This window comes from Cupressus sempervirens, chromosome 1 (genome assembly GCF_028749045.1).
Source record: "Cupressus sempervirens isolate cs-2001-9-10 chromosome 1, ASM2874904v1, whole genome shotgun sequence".
NCBI lineage: Eukaryota > Viridiplantae > Streptophyta > Pinopsida > Cupressales > Cupressaceae > Cupressus > Cupressus sempervirens.
The window spans coordinates 146,548,828-146,576,317 of NC_143118.1; the positions used below are offsets into that span (position 1 = coordinate 146,548,828).

The window sequence follows — 27,490 nt, forward strand, 5'->3', positions numbered from 1 at the left end:
GAACTTATATATTAGTACACTATCTTGTGAGTGCCATCCCCGTTGGGGTTCTCCCTTTGATCAAGGCTTCCCTAGTCCACAAATCATTGTGTCATTGGGCATGGTTTATCTCTTGTTATGTTTCATTGTTCTGGTTATTGAAGTTGGGCATAATAAGTTGGATTTAAGTTTAATAGTTCACAACTGATTCACCCCAATCCCCCGCCCCCCGCCCCCCTCCGCAATTGTGTGTGGACTTTACTTAAAAATATTAACAATCATCTTAATGCTATGTCACATGGGGATGTTTCCACTATTTTTGAGCCTCTAGAAAATGTCCTGGATGTGCATCCCCTACCACCCCCAATCCTCGTCACTAAAACACCGTGGAACATTTTAAAAATCAACCACATGTCAATTCTTTTTTTAAGACAGAAAAGTAGAAAAAAAATCCATGTGGGATTTGACATTAAAATGGTTCAAGCTGGCATGGATCTATGTTGCATGCATGCATCAAAGTGTTGAAGCTACAAGCTTATTTTGTGTCTTAGACGACATATTCAGATTTCACCAAACATGTTGTCATTAAAAGTTATTATGAAACATAAAAAACATATTATATATTATATTTTGAAAAATCCATTTTCACATACACATTATCAAAGCCCAAACGGCGGGATACACCTTATCCCCCTTGGCCTCATGTGGCAAGCCACCAGCCATTCACCATAAGGCAGTGTACTTAGAAGAAGACCTCATATCAGTTTCTCCTTCTGAGTATTTCCTTCCTCCCTTCGTCATGATTGATAGCTGCAGTTTGATGGATAGATTAAAAATCTAGATACTCTGCATCATCATTTATATCTAATATATAAGATGTTGCGTATCAAATATATTATTTGTTTGATACAAATTATAGCCTACATTTGTATGCAAGGAATTATGCATTGAAACATTATCATGCAGCATACATCAAGCATGAAATTAAATATATATCCCTGCATACTACAATGTTTACTAGAACAGGGATTACAATTTTCTGAATGGAAGACTTCCATGATTCACCAACCTATTCTTATCTTCTTTTCTATTCACTCTTCCTTCTTGATTGCTGATTAAACACATATTTCTGTCCTGTTTGGCATTCCTTTGAAAATGATTGCTTTGCATTACACATAACCATTGCCCTGGTAATCATAACTGCAGTCTTTAATAGTAAATCGCCATATCCCCAACTTATTTCACTGGCTTTCTTTCTGCTCCCTTACAGACTAAGTCATTCCCTTTCTCAGACTTTTCTCTGACCTCAGTATCATACTTGTTATTCTTATTATTGCTCAATGTATTTATTCCTTCATGATCAGATTCTTATTTCTATTTCTTTCTGATGGGGTTTTATCTCCTTTTTTACATTCCTCAAGGTGTGGGAAATACAACCCTTCAATTAACGAGGGATCTGAATTTTCACCTAGGGCTGTTTATTAATTAAGTGCTGGTGGTGAGTTACTGGCCCCTTATTTAAACCCTTGGTTTGCAATGTTAAGATCAGGTGCGTCTGTTTTGTGTGTGTGTACATATACATACATACATGTATATGTATGTATTTATGTATGGATTTATACATACATATTCATATATATACATGTGTGTATATATATATACATACATGTACAGATATATATACATACACACACACACACACACACACACATACCCACACATAAACACACACACACCCATGATCTGAATATTGCAAACTGAGGGTTTAAATGAGGGGCCGATCAGGGTAACTAACCAGCTGCACTTAATTAATAAACAGCCCTAGGTGAAAAGTCAGACCCCTTGTTAATTGAAGGGTTGTGTTTCCTACACCTTGAGGGATGTAAAAAAGGAGATGAAACCCCATGTCAGAAATCTGAGCATGAAGGAATCAATACATTGAGCAGTAATAAGAATAACAAGTATGATACTGAGGTCAGAGAGAAGTCTGAAAAAGGGAATGGCAGTCTGTAAGGAAGCAGAAAGAAAACCAGTGAATTAAGTTGGGACTATGCTGATTCACTATTAAAGACAGCAGTTATGATTACCAGGGCAGTGATTATGTGTAATGTCAAGCAATCATTTTCAAAGGAATGTCAAACAGGACATAAATATGTGTTTGATCAGCAATCAAGAAGGAAGAGCAAATAGAAAAGAAGATAAGAATAGATTGATGAATCAAGGAAGTATTCCATTAAGAATATAGCAAAATACACACACACACACATATGTATATATATGTATATAAATACATATATACATATACATAAATACATACATATCCTAGAATGTTTTTTCCTCCTTAGAATTGGCTCCATGCATTCATTTATTCACCCATACTCGAGTATATTTAGTGGCAACTAGGATTTGAATAGGGTTTATAAATGCTGTGACCAAAGAGTATGAAGGCTGTGACAAAAGTTTAGGATGCGTCATGACATTGTTATCATGGAAAACTGATGGGCATAATGTGCAGAAATATGGTGCAGAACTCTCTCTCTCTCTAGTCCAAAATAATTATATTGTATAGCGGTTCAGGATCCTGGTCCATTGGAGGAATCTATGCACAGAGAATGTACTTGGGATAGACCAGAGATACTGCAACATCCAGTATTTGATTGCTCATGGACAAGCAATTTTGGAAAGGACATATTTGTAATATCCCCATTTGACGGAGTCATTTGTCAGCATAGAAGTAGCATAGATAGGTGTGTTATTATTTTTGGTAAGTTAGTTAGGACTTAAAAAAGGTATGTTATCAAATTGTGAGGTCTATAATGGACTCAGATAAGGCAGTGAGTTAATTGTTTGATTATTAAGTTAATTGAGGAGTCACTTTGACAGTTGATTATTCAGACACTACCATCAATTGAGGAGAATTGCTCAGTTATGTGCTAAAATCAAGCAAATGAATTCTCAGTTAAGGGTTGAAATTGAGCAAAGGCCTACTCAGTTAAGTGTGGAATGGCTTCCCATGATCAATGATCACTGAGAGTTTGGTCTAAAAAAGGAAGAAAACTAACATGCATTCATCTCTAACTTAAGTGTTTGTGGTATTGCTACAGCAGTTGGGCACTTTGGAGGTGAAAACCTTAAGGTCTGAACTTATCATCTTGGGGATGAAAACCCTCCAGAGAAGTACATATCAGTTAGTATAGAGTTTGCAAGTTGGGAATACCTCGTAAGTTGTATTAGATTGGTAGACTTCCCTTTTAACATATATTATTACAAAAAAAATATTAAAATATTAAAAAGGAAGAGCTTTTTGTGTTTATTATTTGTGCAATTAGTAGGACTAGGGACTACTATAGGCTTCAAGGCAACAACCTGAATATGAATGGTTTACCTCATCATGTGCATTTTTTGTTGAATCCAACTTAACATTTGTTTACTCAATTTTTTCCTGAGTTCTTGACTCTTCTAATCAATTCACTTTAATGAGATACCAGAAATTCAGGCTTACCAGGTCACATTTTTTTGCACCTATTACTCATGCAGGGATAGGCACTGTTCCACCCTGTGGTTCGTAAATGCTTCATGTTCCCTACTGTGTCTGCATGTCTTAAAAGTTTATTCTCATGTCCTGTTCTATTCTAGGTTACCATGATTTTCTACAATGTAGTAAGTTTTCCCTAACTATTGCTTCCTACAATTGGACTATTAAATGACAAAATACATCAGAGTATGACATATTCTACGAGGAAGAAAAAATTCACATTCTTGCCTATTTTCTGCAAAGCACCAAGGGCAGCAATTTCTCTATACCAGATCAAAATTACAAGCAACTCAAAATATAACTACTGTTATTACAATTTAGCCAAAATCCAATAATTAGAGTTTTATGTGTGAAGCAGAAATATTATTGCTTAAAAACAGTGCTATACATATGGGTGACTCTATATTTCTCTTTAAGAACACTTATCTATCTATATATTTAGGCAATCCTGATGATAATTCTTTACTCAAATTAGGCAATATGTTTCACCTACTAAATTATGTTTCATTTTTCTTTTCTTGGGACATTCTTCAAACTGACAATGCAAGTAAACATGCTGTTTATTTCCAAAAATCTCCCTCATCTCCTCAAGATACAGAATAAGCTTAGAAAATAAATTCAGATATTTGTAAGGCACAATGAAACTATTATATCTTGTCTTCTCTACATCTCTTTTATTTGCCTGTTAAAATGAAGTTAAAAAAATCAGAACTCCTGGTCCATATAAGAGATGTTCAGATGTGATTTTACTCAAACTTTCAGAAGCACCAAAAAATTTTATGTACCTGGTTATAACCTGTCCACTGGAGCTTGAAATGGAGGTACAATTCTTTGCAAGAATTTCTTCAGATGAAAGACTTTGTTCTTGCTGTTTCTTGGCCTCACAAATTGGCATACTATAAACAAAAGAAGATAATAGAGGATCTAAAGTTGCACTTGAAGAATTGAAACCTGCACCATTAGAGGTCCTCTTATGAGAAGAACGATGCACTCGTTCATGCGGATCCTTACCCAAAAAGGAGGACTTACGATTCGAATGAATACCTTCACTATGAGAAGTTCTCCTATGAGAGTGCCATGTAGTTAAGGGAAACAGAACATTATATTTAAACATCATAGAGTATTCTACATTTATTATGTGTACCTAGTAGGTATACTATATGGCCCCTTTATTTTCATGTCATTCAAATTGTTTAAGTAAAGAAAAAAATGAAAGAGTGATTTTAGATTGACCCAATTGTAATGCAACTCAAGTCTACAGCCTACGGCAAAAGGATATAACTTGAGATTTTTTACAAATTTGCTACCATTAAATACTATAAGATAGGATATTTTGAGCATATAGCCATGCTGAAGAGTAATATGCTGAAGCATGTCCTTTTCAATTCTAGCTGTACAGATAGGACAAACCTGCATTACATGTGCAAGAAAGCAAGTTAAAAGGGACCTAAAACTAAATCACCTGTTCAAACCAAACCACAATATTCAAACAAACATCTCTAGAAGAGATCAAATGTGCAAATCTTTCAGAGAAAAAACTTCTAAGAGGCTAACTGCTTCAAATTGTAACATATCTGATATTCTACTATAAAAGAAGGCAAATTGTTTTTTCTAAAGTCCCAATAAGTATAATGCTTATAATTTTTCCCAAAGCCCAGGAAATGAATGGGGCACTGCAGTGTGTTTCAAAGCCATTCTCTTCCTGTATACAATACAGCCTTTCAATTCCATTCTTATGTTAACATCCATCACTAAACATATTCTGTATGTGTGGGTAATGGGTCTTAAAAAGAATTAACTAAACATTTTTGTTGGCAGACTACCCACCTTCCTAATTATTTAGCAATGCAAGCACCCATGGACTTGTGATACACTTGCTGTGAGATTTTCAAGTAGAGTAATAACTTGTACTATCCCCTTTTATGGGACCTTGAGAAAATCAAGACCAAACATTTATAATATTAAATTTGGTTTTTGAGAGGTTAATGTAGAATTAAAAAGGGACCAATTTAATATTATTAAATGAAGTAGAAACAGTGACAAAAGGGGAACAAGACGAAAGACATAAGGAGGTAGTTGAAGATTCATTATTGGGCATTACAAGAGAGAGACTCCATTTTCAGCTAGGCTTGGATTTGAAACTTATTTTCTGGTTTCTCTTTCGATAACTTTGGGAAGCTACTAGCTTTCTTCTGTTGAGGATCTTGAGGATGCAAACCTTCAGGCTCTTCTTGGGTGAATTAAACGTAGCCCAGATTCATTTTGTGGTGGATTCACATCAGAATTCACACTTGGGATTTCAGGTGCATTTTATTGTTATTTCCAATTTGAGTATTTTTTTATATTTAAGATTGGACTTGATATTTGGTTATTGTATTGCTGATGTATAATGCAATAACATATTATAAGGGATTTTTTTGAGAATTTACTGGTTCTCTTGCTGTTTACATTACATCATCTATCGTTTATGTTCTCAAAATTATTTGAGGTAAATTTGGAGATAATATCCTACTGGGATATTACAGTGGTATCAGAGTAGTGAATCCTACCATCCTAAAGGGTTGAGTCTGCAGAAATGAAGTATGTAATGACCCTTTCTAATAGGCCACTAAACAAAACCCTAAATTTAATACATTGCTAAAGTATATTGCTGAAATAAGGAAATAATAGTGCCAATGTATTCATTCAATGAAAACCAAATGTTTTTGCAAATGATATGGTAATTTTCAACACCGAAACATTATGACATGGCACATTACAGACAAACCCTAACTGGCTATATACAATCGAGAACTTGTTACAACTACAAACAGAAATGAAGAACTTGGATTGATCAAATACTGGAGACTGACTGCCGAAGATGATATGGTGAAAGTGCAACTCCAACTGAAACTCCAAACCAACAATTGAGCACAAGTGAAAGGACTGAAATATCCTTCCCACCACTGCAATAATTCAAGTGATCTTTCACACCCTCAAAATTGCGTACCAATTGAGAGTCTTCATTCTCAATGGCCAATTGTGACTACCTATAGAAACCCTAGGCTCCACAACACACATTAGCAAATATCAATATAAATCTCGATGATAGGCAATGAGCCCTCAATGCCTATTTATTCCTTTTTTCCTCGATAGGTTGGCCTCCTTTTTTAATTTTTTCTCCGCTTCTTCCAGCAACCTCTAGAAGATTTTTTATTTAATATATAAAGTTACCTTGTAATATATTTTTTTTAATTGATAACTTTATAATTTACTCCTCCAAAAAAATGGGACATTACAGGTCCGCCCCTCCTAAAATTGCTTGGCCTCAAGCAATCTTAATGCTGGATGCTGCAAAATCACTTCTCCCTCCCAAGTAGCATCTTCAACAGATAAATCTTTCCACTTAACTAGATACTCTCTGATTACTCTCCTGCGAAGCTGCTTCTCTCTACTATCCAGAATGGATTCGGGCACTAAGATCAATTTCCCCTCATCATCCAAGGGAGGTAATATTGCAGAAGGCATCACATTCTGACCCAACGCCTTTTTGAGGCGTGATACATGAAACACATTGTGCACTCTACTATCTGTGGGAAGCTCCCACTCATAAGCCACCTCACCAACTCATTTGATGATCCTGAATGGTCCATAATAGTGTGGCTTGAGTTTCTCTGCACCACTCTTCTTGAGAGTGGACTGCTTATATGGCTGCAACATGAGGTAAACCATATCGTTTACCTCAAAATTACGCTCAGTCCTTTTCTTGTCTACACACTGCTTTTGTTGGTTCTGAGCTCTAGCAATGTTGTCTCTGAGAGTAGCAACTATATCCTTACTTTCCTTTAATAGTTCACCTGCACGGGGTACTTGACTGTCTCCCAACAACAAATCTAAGAAACTAGGTGTCTCATAACCGTAAAGTGCCATGAAGGGTGTCATTTGTATAGTCATATGATATGTAGTATTGTAACAATACTCACAGAGATATATCCATCTGACCCAAGCTCGTTGTTGATCTGCCACATAATTCCTCAAATACCCTTCCACCCATTTGTTTACAATCTCCGTTTGACCATCGGTCTATGGGTGATAATTGGTGCTAGGTGTAAGCTCAGTGCCACACAACCGAAATATCTCCTGCCAAAAGTGACTCATGAAGCGGCTGTCCCTGTCACTCACAATGCTCTAAGGCAAACCATGTAATCTAAAAACCTTCCTGAAGAAGACCTCTGCCACCTGAGTTGCTGAGTATGTAGTAGTGATAGGGAAGAAGTGAGCATATTTTGTTAGCCTATCCACCACCACATAGATACAATCGCGCCCCTGGGCCCAGGGCAAGCCCGTAATAAAATCCATAGAGATGCACTCCCACTTCCTATCAGGAATAGGAAGTGGCTGTAGGAGCCCTGCTGGATAAGTGTGCTCTTGTTTGTTCTGCTGGCAAACATGACACTCTCGCACATACTACAAAACATCAGCCTTAAGTCCCTTCCAAGTGAACCGTTCCCGTATTAACCTGTAAGTCTTAAAATACCCAGGATGGCCTGCTGTAGGTGAATTATGGAATGCTCTCAAAATCAACTACTTCACTTTCGATCCTGGGACTAAGTAAATCATGTTCTTGTAAATGATCAAATTATCTATGAGAGTGTATCTGGTGTCAAGTGTTGTTCCCTCCACTATAGCAGAGGCCCACGTGTCTTTGGCATATTCTGCTACAATCAAGTGTCGCTAATCCTCTGATATCTGAATCATAGAAGTGAGGTGTGGCCTACGGGATAAAGCATTTGCAACAATATTCTGTGTCCCCTTAACATATGTGATATCAAAATCATATGCCTATAACTTACTCACCCATTTCTACTGACGATCATTCAGGTCCCACTGTCCCAAAAAGTGCCTCAAACTATTATGATCAGTTTTAATACAAAATTTGCTGCCCACAAGATATTGTCTGAATTTGGCCAAGGCATGCATGATGGCCAACATCTCCTTATCATATATACTAATGATCTCTCAGCCCCTCTGAGTTTCCCACTCTCATAAGCTATAGGATGCTTGTCCTGCATGAGTACAACACCAACTCCATCTCCAGAAGCATCACATTGAAGCTCAAATGGCTTCGTGAAATCAGGCAATGCTAATACTGGGCATGTAGTCATTATTTCCTTGAACTGCATAAAACAATCCTGTGCCTCCCGAGTCCACACAAATGCCCCTTTCTTCAGCAAATCTGTCATGGGTGTTGCATGTCGTGAGTAGCCACTAACAAACCTGCAATAGAATCCACATAGACCAAGGAACCCTCTTAACAGTGTAAGGTTCTCTAGTGGTGGCCAATCAACAATAGCATAGATCTTTTCAAGATCCATTCACACTCCTTCTGCACTAATGATGTGTCCAAGATACAACAATTCTGTCATCCCCAAATTACATTTGAACTCCTTGGCATACAAGGACTCGCTCTGTAAAATGCTCAATACTGCCTCCAAGTGCTCTAAATGTTCCTGCCATGTCCTGCTATAGATCAAAATATCATCAAAGAACACTAGCACAAATTTCCTCAACTGATGGTGGAAGACCTTGTTCATAGTGGACTAAAAAGTGGCAGGTGCATTAGTCAAACCAAAAGGCATGACTACAAACTCAAAATGCCCATAATGACATCTAAAAGCAGTTTTTTCAGTATCTTGCTCTCGATCTTTGATCTGGTGATAGCCTGATCTCAAATCAATTTTTGTGAAATAACAAGCCCCATGCAATTCGTCTATCAGCTCATCGATGCGTGGGATGGGATACTTGTTCTTTATAGTTCTCTTATTCAACACCCTATAATCAATACACATTCGTAGAGTTCCATCCTTCTTTTTTACCAAAACAACAGAAGATGCAAAAGGTGACTTACTTGGTCTGATGTGTCCCATCGCTAGCAACTCCTTGATGGTCCTCTCGATCTCATCTTTGAGTTGTTTTGGGTGTTGGTATGGTGTAATCATGACAGGCTTAGCACCTTCCTCCAGCTCAATAATGTGCTCAATACCTCTGTTTGGTGTCCTGCCTGGTGGAATCTCACTGAATACCTTCCCATACTTGATTCTCAATTTCTGAATATCTGGATGATATTCAGTTTTATGTTGCTCCCCCTGGGTAGGCATCAAGGCGCATATTGCCGCCCACTCTATATTATTATGCTTGGCTAATCTCTCCAACCGCCTAAATGAGATAGTCCTGACATCACCATTACGGATAGCCTTCAGCACATGAGTCCTGCCATCCACCACAAATCGTATCTCCATATCCTCCAATCTCAGGGTAACCTCCTTCAAAGAATGTAGCCATTGCATCCCAAGTACTATGTCCATGTCACCCATGTTGACCACATGATAGGACGCCTTAAACTCATAGTTGTTTAGGCGCAAAGGTAGATCTCACACCATCCTATCACAATGAAGAGTATATCCATCGGCTACCTTAAACTCTCAGTCCCTCGAACTCCTCAGTAATGAGTCCACGCCTCTCCACAAATCATGCATCAATGAAATTATGCGTGGCACCTGTATCCAATAGAGTAATAACCTTCTTTCCTGCCAAGACTCCTCGAAATCTAAAAGATCCCTCTCTTTGAATACTAGACAGACGTGCCTCCTGTAAATGTATCTCTGGAGCCTCTTTTTTCTTAGCACTATCTACCTCTTGTTCACCCTCTGCCTCATCAAGATCCTCATCATGGTGCTCTGAGCTGTCTAAATCTGAACCCTCGTAATAAGCCCACATCGCTCAGTTAGCCTTCCCCTTAGGCCTCATAGGACAATCATGACCAAACTCATAGGGACATTTGCAAAAGAAGCATAGCTTCTTCCTACGCAGGTCATTAAGTGTTTCCTTATCCCAAGGTGTAGCTAGCTTGCCTTTTGAGTCACTAACCTTTTCTTTACCCTTGCTAAATTCCCCTTTGTTATCTCTAAATGATGAAGGACCCTTTGAACTAAACTGGTTTGCTAGAGCTGCAAGTTCCATACTGCGGGCTTTCTTCATGGCTTCCTGTAATGTAGGAGGATCAAAGGCCTTTACCCACCCCTTGAGTGGTTCAGTTAATCCCTTTGTGAATAAAATGACTAGCCTCCTTTCTGAAATGTCAGGCACCATCACTGCAAGCTTTTGGAAGTCGTTGATAAATTGTTCTAAGCCTCCTGACTATCTCAACTGGGCTAACTCCCAGAAATAAACTTCAGGATTTTTTTTATCAAACCTTTCTATCAATCTATCCACAAACTCCTGATAAGTGGTTACCTGATTGTGTTGCAATGTGATCATGCCATGTGTCCACCAATCATGTGCTGCCCCATCTAAGTGTAAAGTGGCATACTTGAGTGCTTCAAATTCTGTCATAATCTTCAGAGATAGGAAAGTATCCACCTTGTGAATACAAGCACAAGCAGTCATTTTTCCACTACCATCAAATGTGGGCAATACCAACTTGTTGGTGACATGTTACAACTCACTGTGTTTATCTACTTGCTTCTGCCTGGCAGCTCTATAGTTCAGGTACCTGTCAAATGTCCATCCATCCTATACATATTTTGGTAATGAATCCCACTCATTCCTCACTTGTCGGAGTTCATCTACAATATCTGTTACCATAGCATCAGGTGTGCATGTTGGATTTTCTTCTCTGAATGTAGGACGTGTGGGTCTATCAGCTGTTCCAGACCGTGTCCTATGTTGTGATCCTGCTATGCTCCTGTCATCCTGGTCATTATTATGATTATTTCTCCTATTTTCCCCAATCAAATGTTGCATCATAACCATCATTGCCTATGTACTTGCCTCTATTGATTGTAGAAGCCTCTCCTGTTGCTGTAAAGTCTCATCATCTCGCACACTTTTGGATGGGCTTTGAGAATGTCTTTCAACCATATTCTCAGTTATGTTGGTTCTTTTGTAAACTAAATTAAATGGTGGCTGGGTAACCCTATCAGGCTGGCCGGAAACTACTCTGATACCACTGTAATGAACCTTTCCAATAGGCCACTAAACGAAACCCTAAATTTAATACACCGCTAAAGTATATTGCTGAAATAAGGAAATAATAGTGCCAATGTATTCATTCAATGAAAACCAAATGTTTTTACAAATGATATGGCAATTTTTAGCACCGAAACATTATGACATGGCACATTACAGACAAACCCTAACTGGTTGTATACAATCGAGAACTTGTTACAACTACAAACAGAAATGAAGAACTTGGATTGATAAAATACTGGAGACTGACTGCCGAAGATGATATGGTGAAAGTGCAACTCCAACTGAAACTCCAAACCAGAAATTGAGCACAAGTGAAAGGACTGAAATATCCTTCCCACCACTGCAATAATTCAGGTGATCTTTCACACCCTCAAAATTGCGTACCAATTGAGAGTTTTCGTTCTCAATGGCCAATTGTGACTACTTGCAGAAACCCTAGGCTCCACAACACACATCAGCAAATATCAATATAAATCTCGATGATAGGCAATGAGCCCTCAATGCCTATTTATTCCTTTTTTCCTCAATAGGTCAGCCTCCTTTTTTAATTTTTTCTCTGCTTCTTCCAGCAACCTCTAGAAGATTTTTTATTTAATATATAAAGTTACCTTGTAATATATATTTTTTTAATTGATAACTTTATAATTAACTCCTCCAAAAAAATGGGACATTACAAAATATTCATAAACCATGTTGATTCAGCAATATCTACCGAAAGGTTTTAATTGTCTGCAATATATTATTCTGAATATTGCAGTCAAGGAGAAGCAACACAAATATTGAATTTTATTTTGATCCAGTTCTGAAAAGTATTATAGTGACCATATTGCCTTGGGAAAGAAGTGATATCTTTGGAAGCTTGAGTATTTTTTCTAATAAATTTAGAGTGGATCAGAAAGTATTTTTCATGTGAAGTATTGTGTTCCTCTTAAAATTTTTGAGGCTATATCATTATTTGTTGTGGAGAAATAGTAGTGTCAACAAAAGCTATGATCAGAAATTATATTTCAAAGCTTAAATTATCTTGCCATTTAATCGCTATACTTATTTCGCCACTTTGGTGAATATAAATAATAATATGGCCAATGATTTATTTCAAAACACCAAATGCTAGTGTTGGAATTTAATATTTTGGAATGAAGCCTCTCCACCGGTCATATATTTTTACTATCATTTGTATCAGGGAGTTTCTGGAAGTTTTTCCATTCAGTTCTGATAGTTATCATGCAGAATATTGTAGCCTAGAAGAGTGTATGTGTTGTCTATAGTCATAAGCCTCGGCGGAATAAGAAAGACATTATCAGTGACCAGCAGAAGTTAGAAGAACACCTACTCAGTGGGACCTTGTCGAGTAATTTGTCAGACTGGAGACATTAAAAATTGAAGTGATGTGGTTTCTGTGAAACGGCTGGAGAAGAGTACAAAAGCAAGAGTTACAGGGTCATTTCACAACCGTGGGCAATATTGTTATAAATGACTTCAATCTTGCCGCAAAATAATTCACAAAAACAATTGGTAACGTTTGAAATGGACCGATAATGGTTTGAATTTATAATGCTAAGCCTACAACACTATTTGAAGGGATGTTGTGAATATCAGGAGCAGACTGTGCATTGTTCAAAATCGGCTATAAAATGGGACGCAGGAACCTTTTGGTCAAGATTGAGTTTTAAAAGCGTTACTAACTAGCCCATGCATGATTTGAACCAGGAGAGATGAGGAAAGAAATTGGTGATTTGTTGGAGCGTTACAAACAACACCAAATAATAACCATGTGAAACAAAAATTTTGGACTTTAGTGGAGCACAAAATAATTGAGATAGAGCATTGTCAAGGGTCGATAGTATTAACCATAAGCAATGGCAACTATATGGTTGTGACATTGGAGACTATTGAGACCAGATGCAGGTATGGTATCATGGCCCATCAAAGGAGATTAGTCTCACAACGAATGCACAATACTTGTAAGAACTTAACAACTTTCAAGCTGCCACCAGCTCTGGGAGTTTGAGTTACTTCATGAATATTATGCAGAGTTATTTTAAAAACATAGCCCTGGGTTGAACATAGAAGGACATTCGCAGGTTACGAAAAAAAAGATGTAATTTGCATGCCACAATAATACTTAAGTTTGTGGTGGATGGGCAAGTGTCGGGTTGCATAGATAATTAATGTCCCAACTTTAGAAATACCGAACTTTCAAGCCGCCACCAACTCTGGGAGTTTGGGTTACTTCATGAATATTATGCAGAGTTATTTTAAAAACATAGCCTTGGGTTGAACATAGAAGGACATTCGCAGGTTACGAAAAAAAGATGTAATTTGCATGCCACAATAATACTTAAGTTTGTGGTGGATGGGCAAGTGTCGGATTGCATAGATAATTAATGTCCCAACTTTAGAAATACCGAACTAACAAACAAATAATATAGTTTCTTACAACATCAAAATTCTTAAAAGAATAACGCACAAAGACGAATATTTTGAGCCTTCTTTAGATAATACAAATGGATAGTTTTGAAATTCAGAATATGTAATTGTTACTAGGAAAAATATTCGTTGTTATAGAATCTTGTTGGGAAATACATTCTGATGTCATTTGAGCTTCATCGCAACATATGATAGATGTAGATATGGTGTTAGTATTGGATGCAATTCTTCAATTGTATATTGTCATTGATGTTCACACAAAATATCAATATTAACCTAGCAATGTAGAGTTTGCAGTACTAACCTTGTATATCTCAGTATTGACCGAGCAGTCGGGTAAAGAAGACTTTTCCACTATTAACCGAGTAGTTGGTTAATGAAGAGATTTCTACTTGTAGTATTGACTTAGTGGTTAGGCATCAAAGGACTTGCAATATTGACTAAGTGGTCGGGCATCAAAGGACTCGCAGTGTTGACCGAGTGTTCAATCCTAGTATTGACCAAGCGACAATAGAACGTAATTGTCTAATAATTAATTGTTTGAGGCCAACTATTTGGATGTTTATTGATTGTTTGGAAGGGTATTCAAGCCGACTAGTCCTAGCTTATGATATATAAGAAAGGTCAAGATGTGAGGATATAAAAAGAGCAATAAGTGGAATATGGAATAAGATGACTATGCAAGCGAAGGCAAAGGCAGAGCATGAAAGTGTGGAAGATAAGTTACAAAGAACATTTGATCAAGAAGGATCTAGAGGTCAAGCCAGAACAAAGATCTAAATCTGCAAAGGAAGTTCCTTCATTAATCAGGTCAAAATTGTTGTTAACTTCTAACCATTGTAGCAGTAAAGAAATCTCTTAACGGAGTTGACTTAACAGTCATTTTGTAAATCCTCTAACAAGGTCACATTTCAATATCGAAGCATTTAAAGACTTCTAACAAGGCCACTCCTAACAGGGTGATCTAAATCCTCTAACAGGATCACACTTAACAGTATGTTTTGTACCCTTTAATAGGGTTGGCTCCTAATAGGTCTCACTTCAAAAGAGTGAAAATTATTGTGACTAGTTGCAAGGTGGTTTTTCACAAATTGGGTTTCCACGTTAAATCTTGGTGTCATCTGTGTTCATGTTGTTTGGTTATTTGCAACCAAGTTACTAAAGGATAAAACAGATTAATAAATTTTAAGATTGCTTTACTGACTGAGTGACAATAAAATTCTAATGTTAACCAAGCTAGTCAGTATTGCATGGTCAATGAAAGTTTGTATTGACATCTAAGGGACAAGGAATTGTTTTTGTTGTAACTGATTCACCCCTCCCCTCTCAGTTACACTCTTACATTTCCAACAGTTACATCCCAAAAATTTTATTGTTTAAAAATAATATTATAGCCGTGGTAATGGTCAGTTAGAAACTCTTGGATATCATGATCTTGTGAAATGGAAGTTATGATTAACCAATTTGATTCATGTATAAATATCTTGTTAGTTGATAACTGTTATTTCAACTAAAAATGAACCTATATTTTAAGATAAAGGTTACTAGTTGTTAGCTGTTGTGACAGTTATCAATTATTTTGTTTTCTTGATATCTTAATTTAAATGGAGAAACAAGTTATTATTGTGGAATCATGAAAATAACTCTTACCTCTCTCTCTTATTTTGAGACTAGAAGTGATCAACATTAGGTATTTTACATATATGTATATACGTATATATATATATATATATATATATATATATATATATATGATGCCATCATGATACTCTGAAAATATCTAAGAATTGTACCTATATATATAGATATGCGTATGTATCTAGAGAGAATATAATGATAGTCATGCAAACTCTCAAAAATTACACACACATAAATATATGTATATATGTATGTACAAATAGAGATAGAATTCAATAACATGATGACATTATATTTATATATGTACATATATGAATATATGTAAAGACATTTGATTTAAAACATGGTAAAATATAATCTTTATGTTTTAATATGACTCCAAATAGTGAGTGTTGCCACCTTTCCTATCAGCGCCTACTTTTTACAATTGATATTGGAGTTCATCTAACCAATATCGAGCTCCTTCTTGTAACCGAGCGAGAGACTTTATCTCCCTTCCCTATGGCTGAAGGATCATTTGATTGCATGATCTTGTCTCATTCTTGTTTTGTCATTTTTCTCAAGATCAAGTATTTTTCTCATCCTTCCACCTGAGACTTGGAGCGTAGTACCACATCACTCTGTAGTGTTGAGTTGAATAGGAAGAAGTCATAAGTGTACACAGTAGGATCGCTTTAGCGATTGCATTTGTTAAACATTCTCAGGTCATGAACATTTTGCATGCTACTCTCATTTTATGCTATGCCTTTTTACATTGCAAAAACTCCCTTCTTATTTAATGTCACTTACAAATGACATAGTATCTTGTTCATATGCTCGATTTCATATTTGAGAAGCATCGGTTTTGCTCTTTTCTATATGTTTGACATAGTATTATGTTCATATGCTCGATTTTATATCTGAGAAGCATTGGTTTTGCTCTTTTCTATATGTTTGGCATAGTATTATGTTCATATGTTTGATTTTATATCTGAGAAGCATCGGTCTTACTCTTTCTTTATAAATGACAAGTTCACATCTATGCATTTCGGGTATCTACCTGTAGGAATGGAACTGCTATAATCCCTTGAGGAAGAAGTTATCAATAATTGATAATGCATAATATTCTTTCATTGTATGAGGCTGGCTATAACAGCCTGAAGTATTCTTTTTGATTTCTATGAAACTTGATACATACCAGCAGTTTCCTAGGATGCACCCAATGCTGGTAGAGCCAAGTATAAATGGGTGAAGAGGAAAGATATACTGCAAGAAATAAAAATTTATTAATCAGTATATTTTATTATATGAACACAACAAGAAAGAAATTGCTTAAGACTAAGTAAGCTCATGGTTGTCCAAGATATAATCGGTTGTCAAGTCAAGCGGTGGTGATCAGGCTGATTAATGCCCATCTAAATCCTTGCCCAATGTAGGTTAGAGGCATGCTTGCCACAAATGATCACTAGAGGTCAGGAGTGTTAGCTGACAAAGGGAAGGTTGACAGAGGAATTCCTCAGTCTTGTCTGTTGCTTAGTCGACACTCTAACACCAGTATGCTCAGGATGCCAAGACTATGGTGCCCCAAGCATAACCTGGGTTAGGAAGGGCCTTCCTCGTAAGAGATTGTGTGGGGATATGTTAAGGTCCACGGTTGTGAGGTTAAGCCTATGTCAATGCTTCTCCTTTTAGCAGATGTCAAGGCTTGCACAACTTGTCGATAATTATTTCAGTTCATGTACGAATTCTAAATCTTTTACTTGCATGTACCTTTATTTTTACTTTGAAATGTACAGATGTAAATATAGTGATGCAGAAGCATCCTAGGTTGCCTTGTAATCCTGCTTATTTTTGTTCATTCTGCTAGTTACTGCCGAGTGCCAGTTACTGTTGAGTTCCAGTTACTACGGAGTTCCAGTTCCTGCTGAGTTGTCCAATATTGGCTCAGCTATCCAGTGTTGGTTGAACTCTTCAATGTTGGCCGAGTGTTCCTTTATGTGCCAAGTGAGCTTGATATTTACTGATGCTTGGTTCCTTCTTTGACCAATTTTGTTTGTAATTGGTTCTTAGTTTGAGCCGACTTATGTATTTAATTTGGATCGTAAGTTTAATACTAGGATATTGTCTTGGGATGTGTGCAAACCATTTTAAGGTTGGCCTTTCTATTATGTAATGATCTAGAATCTTCTGTAATCCATTTTGGCAAGTATAAATAAGGGCGCTTAGGTTTAGGTTAGCAGGGGACTTAGAGAGTTCAAAGCAGATGTTTCTGAAAAAGTGAATTTCAAGCTGGATCGTGGATATTGAAGTTGTATTTTCTATCTGGCCGTAACCCAGAAGGCCTTACAGTTGGGAATGTACACTGATAATTGGATGAATGAATAAAAGTGTTTACTCTCTCTCTCCTTGGTGTTGTTCTCTGTGTGTTTGCTTCCGTTGTGTTTACTCAACAAGGTGTTTGGATAATTAGGTGTGCCTCTGGCCCTAGCTATTCAAATCCCTCCATGCTTCATATAGTTAAATCAATTGCAACCATAGAATTCAGTTATGAAAGTTAATTTAGTTGTTTTTCATATGAAATGAATGTAATCATTATTTAATGTAGTTTCCATGTTTTGTTTCTAAATTACTTATGTCATTCCATTATGATATTTGGTTATTGTTTTAGAATATGTTCTTTGTTTTCAGCATGGTAAAAATGGTATATTACATATGGTAACAACAAATTTAATGAGCTTGTAAGGCGAATATCTCAGGAGATATTATCATGGTTGTAGAGATACTGTTTCTACCTGGGCGGAATAATAGAAGTGCACACATCAGATTTTGAATTCATTTTTTCCTTAGCTATGCAAATTCTTGTTCCTATCATTAATGTGGGCATTACATGCATTCCCAGACCATTCAGCCTGTAACCTTTGCATTGAAACCAGCAGGAAGGAGCTTCAAGTGAATACACGTTGGGCTACATTAACCAAAGAAGATTGTAGTTATCGGCATCACTGTTATAGATTGTACTATGAAGCACAACAGATGCTATTGAAGACTGGGAGTTATAGAGCCAAGGGAAGTTTGTTAAGTCACCACCATCGGGATTCACAGTTATACAGATGTCATGTCTGTGAGATTTAGGAGTAAGTCTGAAAGTCTGATTATTATTTGCAAAGAACAGCTCTGCTGCAATTTATCCTTTCTGTTGTTTGCTATTGGTGGAGCTGAGGTTGAATGTATTCAAATTTGAGCTGAAATCCTGGTGAAGAAAGGATATATTGTTTTCTAGAGTTCTGTTATTGTACAGGCCAAGACACAGTGGCAACAAACTAGCATTTGGCAATACAGTTAACCTTTTGTCTTGGCACTGTCAATGTAGAAAATTGGTTCTTACTATTTCTGAACAGCTAGCAAGAAATTGATTCCTCGAATACTACTTGGTCTCATCTTTGCAAGCTGTTGAATGCAAATTATCTGACAAATGACACAGTGAAGTTTTCCCTCTAAGTCTTTTCTACGAGAGTGATCATACATATATCACAGTGTTGGTTTCTTTCATTGAATAGACAAAATAATCCCTTCTTCCAGTTGGCAGAATTTGACAGTTTATGTTATGGGATGCTGAGACATTGTTGAAGTGAATTTTCTGATTAATACATGTTATGCATTATATCCAAAAATTGTAGGAGGAGAGAGTGAACAGGGAAGATTCAAAGTTTTTCAAGCTTGATAATGGCATCAGAAACCAATTTAGCCAACGTAATCTGTAAAACAGGTAACAAACTTGAATTGGAATTTATAGACAATTGAAAGGTCCTTGGCACATTGATTGAATTGGAAGGAATTTTAGCAATGGTAGATCAATCACCCTCTAATTTATTGCAAATAGCTCTTGTTCCTACGGTTACAAGTTTGAATCAACACAAGTGGCTGAAACATTCAGATGCCAAGATTACACTAGTAGTCGCTTCTTGTCTAATAGAGGTCATAAGAATTTTAGCACTGCAAGAACCTTATGAAGAAGACGTCATGAAGGAGGTGATACAACTTGTTGTTGATAGTTTTCAAAATCTTGGGGATTGCAGTAGTAGTCATTTCCCTAGAAGGGCTGCTATACTGGAGACATTTGCAGAAATCAGATTATGCAATCTTATGCTTGACATGGGATTGTACAATTTAATACATACCATGTTTCAAAATCTATTAGGCACAATCAGGGAAGAACACAATGCAGATGTTATTGCAGCCATGGAAAACATTATGGTTATATCAATTAATGAGATTGATGCTCATTTCCAGCCACTACTTCAAATGTTGTTATCAATTTCAAATAGAAAACAAAAGGCTTCACAAAGTGCTTATAAGCTGGTCAACCGGGTGCTCAAACAATGTGAGCCAAAAAAGTACAAACAACAACAGGCTAAACAAGGACCAAAGGCAAAGGAATTATAAGTTGTAGAATCTCAAAAGGTGAGCAAGAATAAAATGAGGAAAGAGAAGCTTTGTTCTAATTGCAAGCAATCTTGGTCTCATGGTCACTCTTGCGAGGATAACAAGGAGGAAGAGTCAGCCCAAGAAGTGCAGATCAGTGTTGAGGAAGTTGAGGATTCATTACTCCAGCCTCTACATGATGAAGATGATGAAAGGGAACCCACTATGGATGTTGGTAAGGATTATGCTAGTATCTTATTTGGTGAATTGGAGGTTTTAATTGACAAACATAATGGTGATCAAAAGGTTGAAAATGAATCTCTCCACGAGGATGGACTAGGTGAAAACAATGACGTCATAATTGATGAGGTAAAACATTTTGAGATGGAGGAAAATCATAAAAAGAGCACAACTGAAAATAATGACATCAACATAGGGGCTGATTTGAAGAACCAATCAGAAATTTCATTTCTCGTTGATAATAACAGAGCATATAATTTGGTAGATAACCTGAAAGTATCAGATGATATGGTTATCGCAGCATTAGTGCACCTTGATAACACCCATAAGAGCATTGCAAAGGTGTTGTGGGAAGTTCAAAAGAAGGAAAGGGAAAAAATGACAGTGAATAGAATTAATAGTGGAATTTTGGAAACACTCAAAGAGTCATTGGAAATGATCAAATCAGATTACTTTAAGTTGCTGAAAGACAAAAACATGGCTATTGATCATGCTGAAGATAAAGAGAAGGAGATAGATGAGTTATGTCTCCAACTAAGCATGACACATCACTCTTTATTCCGAGCTGAAAATCAGATTTCTATGACAGCTACTCCCATGGAAGATGATCATAAGATCAAGGATATCTTACACATTGTAGAAGGGATCAATATCCTTGGTGAGAATGAAGGTGAACTTAGTACCCACATTTCACCAGACCTGCATGAGGCTTATTATGATGAACCAAGTTTTAAGGACCAAAAAGAAGTCAAACACATGGGTTCTGAGTTTTACAACAGCAGTTATATATCTAAACAATGCCACGTGGATAGGAATGAAACAAGTGAAAATGATTTAGAGACTTCGCTTGATGTTGGTCACTTCATTGATGGAGATGTTGATCCTAGTTTTGATACTAGTGTTGATATTCATGGTGAAGAAGATTATTCAAAGTTGTCTTTAGAGTGCCCTGAGGGTTTTTACACCTTACCTAGAGATTTATCACCAAGTTCTTATGATATGACAGCTGCCTACTTATTAAATGGTGATTTTATCTTTCTACATGCTCCAGTTATCAATGGCAACCCTACTTGGACTACTAGTATAATTTCAGATTTGGCTCAACTTTTGGAAGTTAGTGAGTTGCAGATTGATTTATACTTGTGGCACATACTTCATGAGATGATTTCCCTTTTGATTCAAAGGAAAAATGACAATATGGGTACCATTTCTATTCTTGATTCGTATTATAGCAGCAGCGTGTGGGGGTCTTGTGAGTTGGATTTGCTACATATTGGAGATATTTTTGGTTTTGATGGTATGATCTATTTGCTTAGTTGGTTGATTCAAGATGATGATAGATTGATAGACACCTATTTCTACTCCCAGGATCGAGTTGACAGGCTGGTTTGGGATCTAGGTCTTAACACGACGTATGTTTTGTAATGTCCCCTCTTTAGTTCGACATGGCATTGATCATGGATTTGCCTATTCCAGACTCTCATAGGCAAATGGTGTGGAAAGAGAGTCAATTCTGCGGATCAGATAGTCATATCTTGCTCTTGAAGAAGTGTTAAGAGGTTATATTTTATCATTATGTGATATTGGGGCCCACATGTTATAATTTTAATTTGAGTTGCACTTTTTATTTTATAAAATTACTCTATAAAGGCCACAGAAACCCTCAAACTGAACTTAGGAATTTTGTCAAACACTTGGCGTGTAACAGTAACAATATTCAGAATATGGTAATTTCAGATTTGATACTTTCAGAATATAATCACAGAATTACAATATATATAAAGCCATTGAACTATATTTCAATTACAATGCAATAAATTCTGAAATTATTTTTATTACCAATTCTGGACTGATTATTACAATGATTGTATGACAGCAAATTTACCCAAAAATTGACATATATTTCAGAATGCAAGAACCTGGTTTGAAGAACTATGGGAGAACACCACGTTTTGCTGCAGATCGTTGATGAAGACCTCCAACCGCACCCCCAAACTGTCCTTAATTTGCTGCTGCTGCCCAAACTAGCAGGGCCGTACCAGGCCGTACCTGTACGGCTGCTGAAATAAAATAATATTAGGGTTTTGGGACCCCCAAATGCAAGGAAAATGGGCGCCTAGGGTTAGGTAGTAACCCTGTAAAACCATAAAAAATAACTCCAAGGGGTTGAGGAGATATGAGCAATTATGTGGTTCCGAACCCTGCTTTGCCAATTCTGAAAATGCACTTATTCTGTCTTCAAACTCTTGTCAAATGCTTCTCCAATGATAGGGCAAATCTGAAATCCTTATTCCAACCAAAAACAAACCCTAACAACGAATTCTCAATAAGCTCCAATGAGATGGTTGAATACCAACTCCAATTATGCAACAATTCAGGTGATATTTCACACCCTCAAAGTCGCCAATCCAAGGGAGTGATTCGTTCCCAAAGATCGAATAATTTGCAGATCCAAAGCCCACAAATGTCTTCACAATGAAGAAGTAGAAGAGTTCTCCAATCCAAGCATGTCCAAATGAGAGGCCCAGCCCTCTATTTATTCACTTTTCTAAGAAGTTGCTAGAACTTCTAGAAACATCCTTTATAAATTCTCATTATAATGCACTTTTTATAATAAAGTAATTTTATAAAATAAAAAGTGCAACTCAAATTAAAATTATAACATGTGGGCCCCAATATCACATAATGATAAAATATAACCTCTTAACACTTCTTCAAGAGCAAGATATGACTATCTGATCCGCAGAATTGACTCTCTTTCCACACCATTTGCCTATGAGAGTCTGGAATAGGCAAATCCATGATCAATGCCATGTCGAACTAAAGAGGGGACATTACATGTTTAACACTTCGTGGATTATGTTGAGATGCTACATAGTCGGAGATTTATGATTAGAGTCGCGCAGCCTACAGTTGCAACAGAGATTCAAAGATTGACATGGGATCCAGTGATCATAGTCATAGTTGGATTGCTACTCATTTTTGGTGCCACAGCATGGCAGGTCTTGACTTTAGAGTTACTAGTATGAGCCACAATGATGCTAGCAAATGGATATGTGATCCCAGTATTGGCTTATGCACTCATGATTGCTTGAGGGCAAGCAATCTCAAGGGAGGACTGTAATGTCCCCTTTTATGGGACCTTGAGAAAAGTAAGACCAATTATATATAATACTTAATTTGGTTTTTGAGAGCTTACTGTAGAATTAAAATGGGGCCAATTTTATATTATTAAACGGAGTAAAAAAGGTGACAAAGGGGGAACAAGACAAAAGACATAAGGAGGGAGTTAGAGTCACTGTTGGGCATTAAAAGAGAGAGACTCCTTCATTTTCAGCTAGGCTCAGATTTGAAACTTATTTTCTGGTTTCTCTTTGAAGAACTTTGTGAAGCTGCTAGTTTTCTCTTGTTGAGGATCCTGAGGACAGAAACCTTCGGGCTCTTCTTGGGTGGCTTGGACGTAGCCCCGATTCATCTTGTGGTGGATTCATATCAGAATTCACACTTGGGATAATACTTGGGATTACAGGTGCATTTTATTGTTGTTTCCAATCTAACTGTATTTTTTGTATTTAAGATTGGACTTGATATCTGGTTATTGTATTGCTGATGTATAATGCAATAACATATTCTAGGGGATTTTAATGAGAATTTACTAGTTATCTTGTTGTTTACATTACATCATCTATCTGTTTATGTTCTGAAAATTATTTGAGGTAAATTTGGAGATAATATTCTACCGGGATATTACATAACTTGAAATCCAATTCCATTCTATTGAAGAAACAAAATGGAAATACTTCTAGAAATCAATTGAGATGAAACACTTAGGATAAAATTAAACAAGCAAATCCTAATATCATGTCAGTCATAGTGCCCCGTGCCTCATGAGAAGTAGATGACAAGAATACATCTCTAACTAGCTTGAAAGGACCACTTGAAATTCACTGCATCTAGATGATGCTCACAGGTGAAGTAGTGGAATTGATACAAATGAAATCAATTACTGCATTGCATCACTAAATAATGTATGGAACTGCTCTCTGTAAGCAATGCTTCCCAGGAGTTTTCCCATCACAGTTCTATTTGAGCTAAAGCAGTTGTAAAAATGGGCTTTATCCATTAGCAAGCCCAGTTAGCTTCTATTTGCAACATTCATCTAGAATCATGCTTTATGAAACATTCATTGTCAATGGTAATTGCTAAAGATTCCACAACTGGGTTAATAAGTTAAGTGAACTTGATCCCAGCAAAACTTCATGCTTGTGTTCCTGAGACAAATACTGCTAGGTTTTGTAAACTCCTGAATGAATTCTGTTGTGTCAATGGAGAATATGCAATGGTTCATTTCTATAAGTTCACTGTGACTGATTCACCTTTATGAGCATCATCGCAAAGAGTTACAGGTGGATTAAATTCATGATAGATTCTTGTGAACTGCTGATCATGAAAGATGGTTCATGAAGTTTAATTTATCATTTCCCTGCAATTGATTCAGAAAGAATAATATTTCATAGCAATCCCTGTAGAAGCCCCTAATGCATAAACATCCTAAGGGAATACATCATCGATACTGCTTTCTCCACCATAAAAAGTGGGTATTGTTTAGAGTAGTTTATGAGGGCTCAAAGCTAAAGAATATATAGGACTAAGGAACCACCTAGTGCTGATAGATCATTGAGCTGCAGAAGGTTAAAAAGTAAAATGCCGTTGAAGGCATATGGTGTAGTTTATAATGAGACATTAATAGCAAATGCTCCTTATCAAGAAGTATGCAAGAAAAAAGACAAATACAACCTTCGATTGAATGGCCTTTACATGCATGTATAAAATCATTTACACTGAAAAGACTGAAGCTTGGACCAATACAAAAGCAAATGCCCTGGTAAATTATATTTTTGGTATATGTTATAACATTTTTCTGGTTCTGGTTAACTTAATTTATTTGGCAATGTCTGGTATCAGAAAGAAAAAGAAAAAAAGATTTTGTGGATTTGTATTGAGCTGGTCAGGCTCAGGGCTTAAGATATTTTCTTGAGCTAATCCGAAATGTAGTTCAGAGCTCAGCTGTTGGGATAAGGATTGTGTATCTGCTGCTAAATATTTTACGATCCTAGTAATCCAAGGATTACATGTAATTGTACATGAAATCATTGTAGGCTGTAGCAACGCTAAAAGTCTGATAGGCTTAACTCCATAAAGGATTTAAGCTATCTGTTTGGGCATTGGCTAAAAGACGTACCTGTTTCCTCTTGGCCTGGAAGCAGTGCTCATCCTGCAGATGGCGACAGAGTGTGTCTGCATCAAAATCCCTGTAACAAAAGGGACAAGAAAGATCTTGTCTAATTTCTTCATCTTCCTCCTCCAAACCCTCCAAGGGCATAAGCCGATCTGTATCTACAATTACATGCAATGTACAAACTGCTTAGCGAAGAAATTAACTCAAAACCTATAGTAGGAGAAGAACATGTAGGATCCATGGGCCAACAATATTGTATGATTATAAGTTCTCAGGTTCAGCCTTAAGCAAAATAATGTTCCGGAGTTCAGGAGACTTCATGTACACAATCTAAATTGTTTACAGAAACAAGCTTCATAAGAAAGTAGACAAGTTTCAATGTCCATTTCAAGCTGCGCTTTGTGACTCATATTGATTACTCATTACCCATTAGAATTAATCCTGTTACTGGAAATGTACAACATTTCAGGCTGCTCTGTACGAGAAAATTGCTTAGACAAAACTTTGTATAGGCATTTCCCCTCGTCAGGATGAGCGATAATGGGCATTTATGATAATAGATAAGAAAAGCAGCCAGAAAGCTGGAGTAGACTTTTGTCGACGCAATTTTCTCCTGAAGCTTGTTTTCTAATAAAAAGTACAAAAAGTACACTTCGATAAAAGAAGGAATAAGATTCAAGGAGATGATAAAAACCTGCAACTAGGTGATTGGCTTGCTGGCGCTTAATAGAATCAGACCAGATTTCTTCATCCATTGTAATTGGAACTGGTCCTCTGTAACTTAACCTTTACGATAAGTAAAAGGCAACAAAACCTTATGTTTCTTTCTAGCACTAATGCAATATACTCTTCCCAATTAATTGGGTCCTGAAACTAGTGAAAAACAAATTGGATTTTTAATAGAAAAAAAATGGGTATGTGGAAATCTGTTGAAAATTCAGCTTCCTGTCAACCGGCTGAACCAGTAACCCCCGTGTGGGCCGCCAGTACTTGTCGTCCTATTGGAATCTTCCTCGACTGTAGGAGACATGGCAACTTTGCTGAATTGTGCGCTGGCACCTTTTCTTGGCTTTCCCTGCTGACACGTGGATTCCCGTATCAAGTTGTGGTCTGTTTATGATGACGTGGGAAGTTAAGGCTTTTCTACGAGATTCCCGTCAATTGAGAGCTCTGTTACTTCTGCACTGACTGGGGATTGGGACCCGTTTCCTGTAAACAGAATGATGATCTATGCGTGGACACATGCTTTCTACCATAGCCTGGAAATTTCAGTCAGAGAATTGTCTATACGGCCTCTTGTTTGAATATGATTATCGACCCACTTTCTCAAATTTTGATTATACTAGCACTTGCACCGAAAGAAGTGCAAGGGGTATGTCCATAGGTTTTATTAGTTCTTGTCTATAAGCATACTCTAGCATCCATTGCATGCTATTTTTATTTTCAATGGTCTAAAAACAATTCAGAATTTTCAACAATATATAAATTTCAGTAATGTTTTTAATTTTTTTCAATTTAAAAATATTTTTCCAAAATCTTTTTTTCTTTTTTTGATTGGTAGATAGAATGAACAGTCATTATGTCGGATACTTTTTTGATGAATAGTGCTTTTCAATTAATAAAATTTACTAAGATTACAATTCACAAAAAATGGTCGGGGGATATAGGATCACTCCGCGAATGAGTTCAATCGGTCGAAGCCGGAGCAAACAACATGGCCGCAGCCAGCAACTATAAACTATTCATCAAAAATATATATATATATTAAGAACAACCTCATGCTGCCAAGGCAGTACCAGCAGAGGGAGGAGGATCATCTTTATCAGGAAATCCCCACGCATCAGTGGGATTGTGAGGCGGACTAGGAACAGTCCAGCCGTCAGTAGCATCCGCAGGATCTGGGGTAGTTGCAGTCTCCGCATCCTTCTTGTCTGGCCGCGGAGGAGAAATTGCCAAGGCCAGCCGGGTAAACTTGCCAGAGTGCGCCCGTCCATGGGGAGGAGCCGGAGACCTTAAAG

The 27,490-nt window shown here is 36.9% G+C and overlaps 1 protein-coding gene across 2 annotated transcripts in view; it reads right to left on the reverse strand.

Moving 5' to 3' along the window:
* The window catches only part of LOC149576607 (protein DEHYDRATION-INDUCED 19-like), a 75,258-nt gene extending 48,478 nt beyond the window's left edge, over nucleotides 1-26,780 (reverse strand). The window contains exons 1-5 of one of the 2 annotated variants that reach the window (XM_089818276.1): nucleotides 26,167-26,373; nucleotides 25,476-25,630; nucleotides 4,847-4,924; nucleotides 4,559-4,586; nucleotides 4,300-4,465 (exon numbers count right to left, since the gene is read on the reverse strand). In XM_089818276.1, coding sequence (XP_089674402.1) covers nucleotides 4,300-4,465; nucleotides 4,559-4,586; nucleotides 4,847-4,924; nucleotides 25,476-25,630; nucleotides 26,167-26,227 — 488 coding nt within the window. In that variant the 5' untranslated portion in view covers nucleotides 26,228-26,373. Of the gene's footprint in view, nucleotides 1-4,299; nucleotides 4,587-4,846; nucleotides 4,925-25,475; nucleotides 25,631-26,166 lie in introns of both variants that reach the window. The other variant, XM_089818269.1, reaches the window with a different exon arrangement.
* Nucleotides 26,781-27,490: the final 710 nt, after the last annotated feature.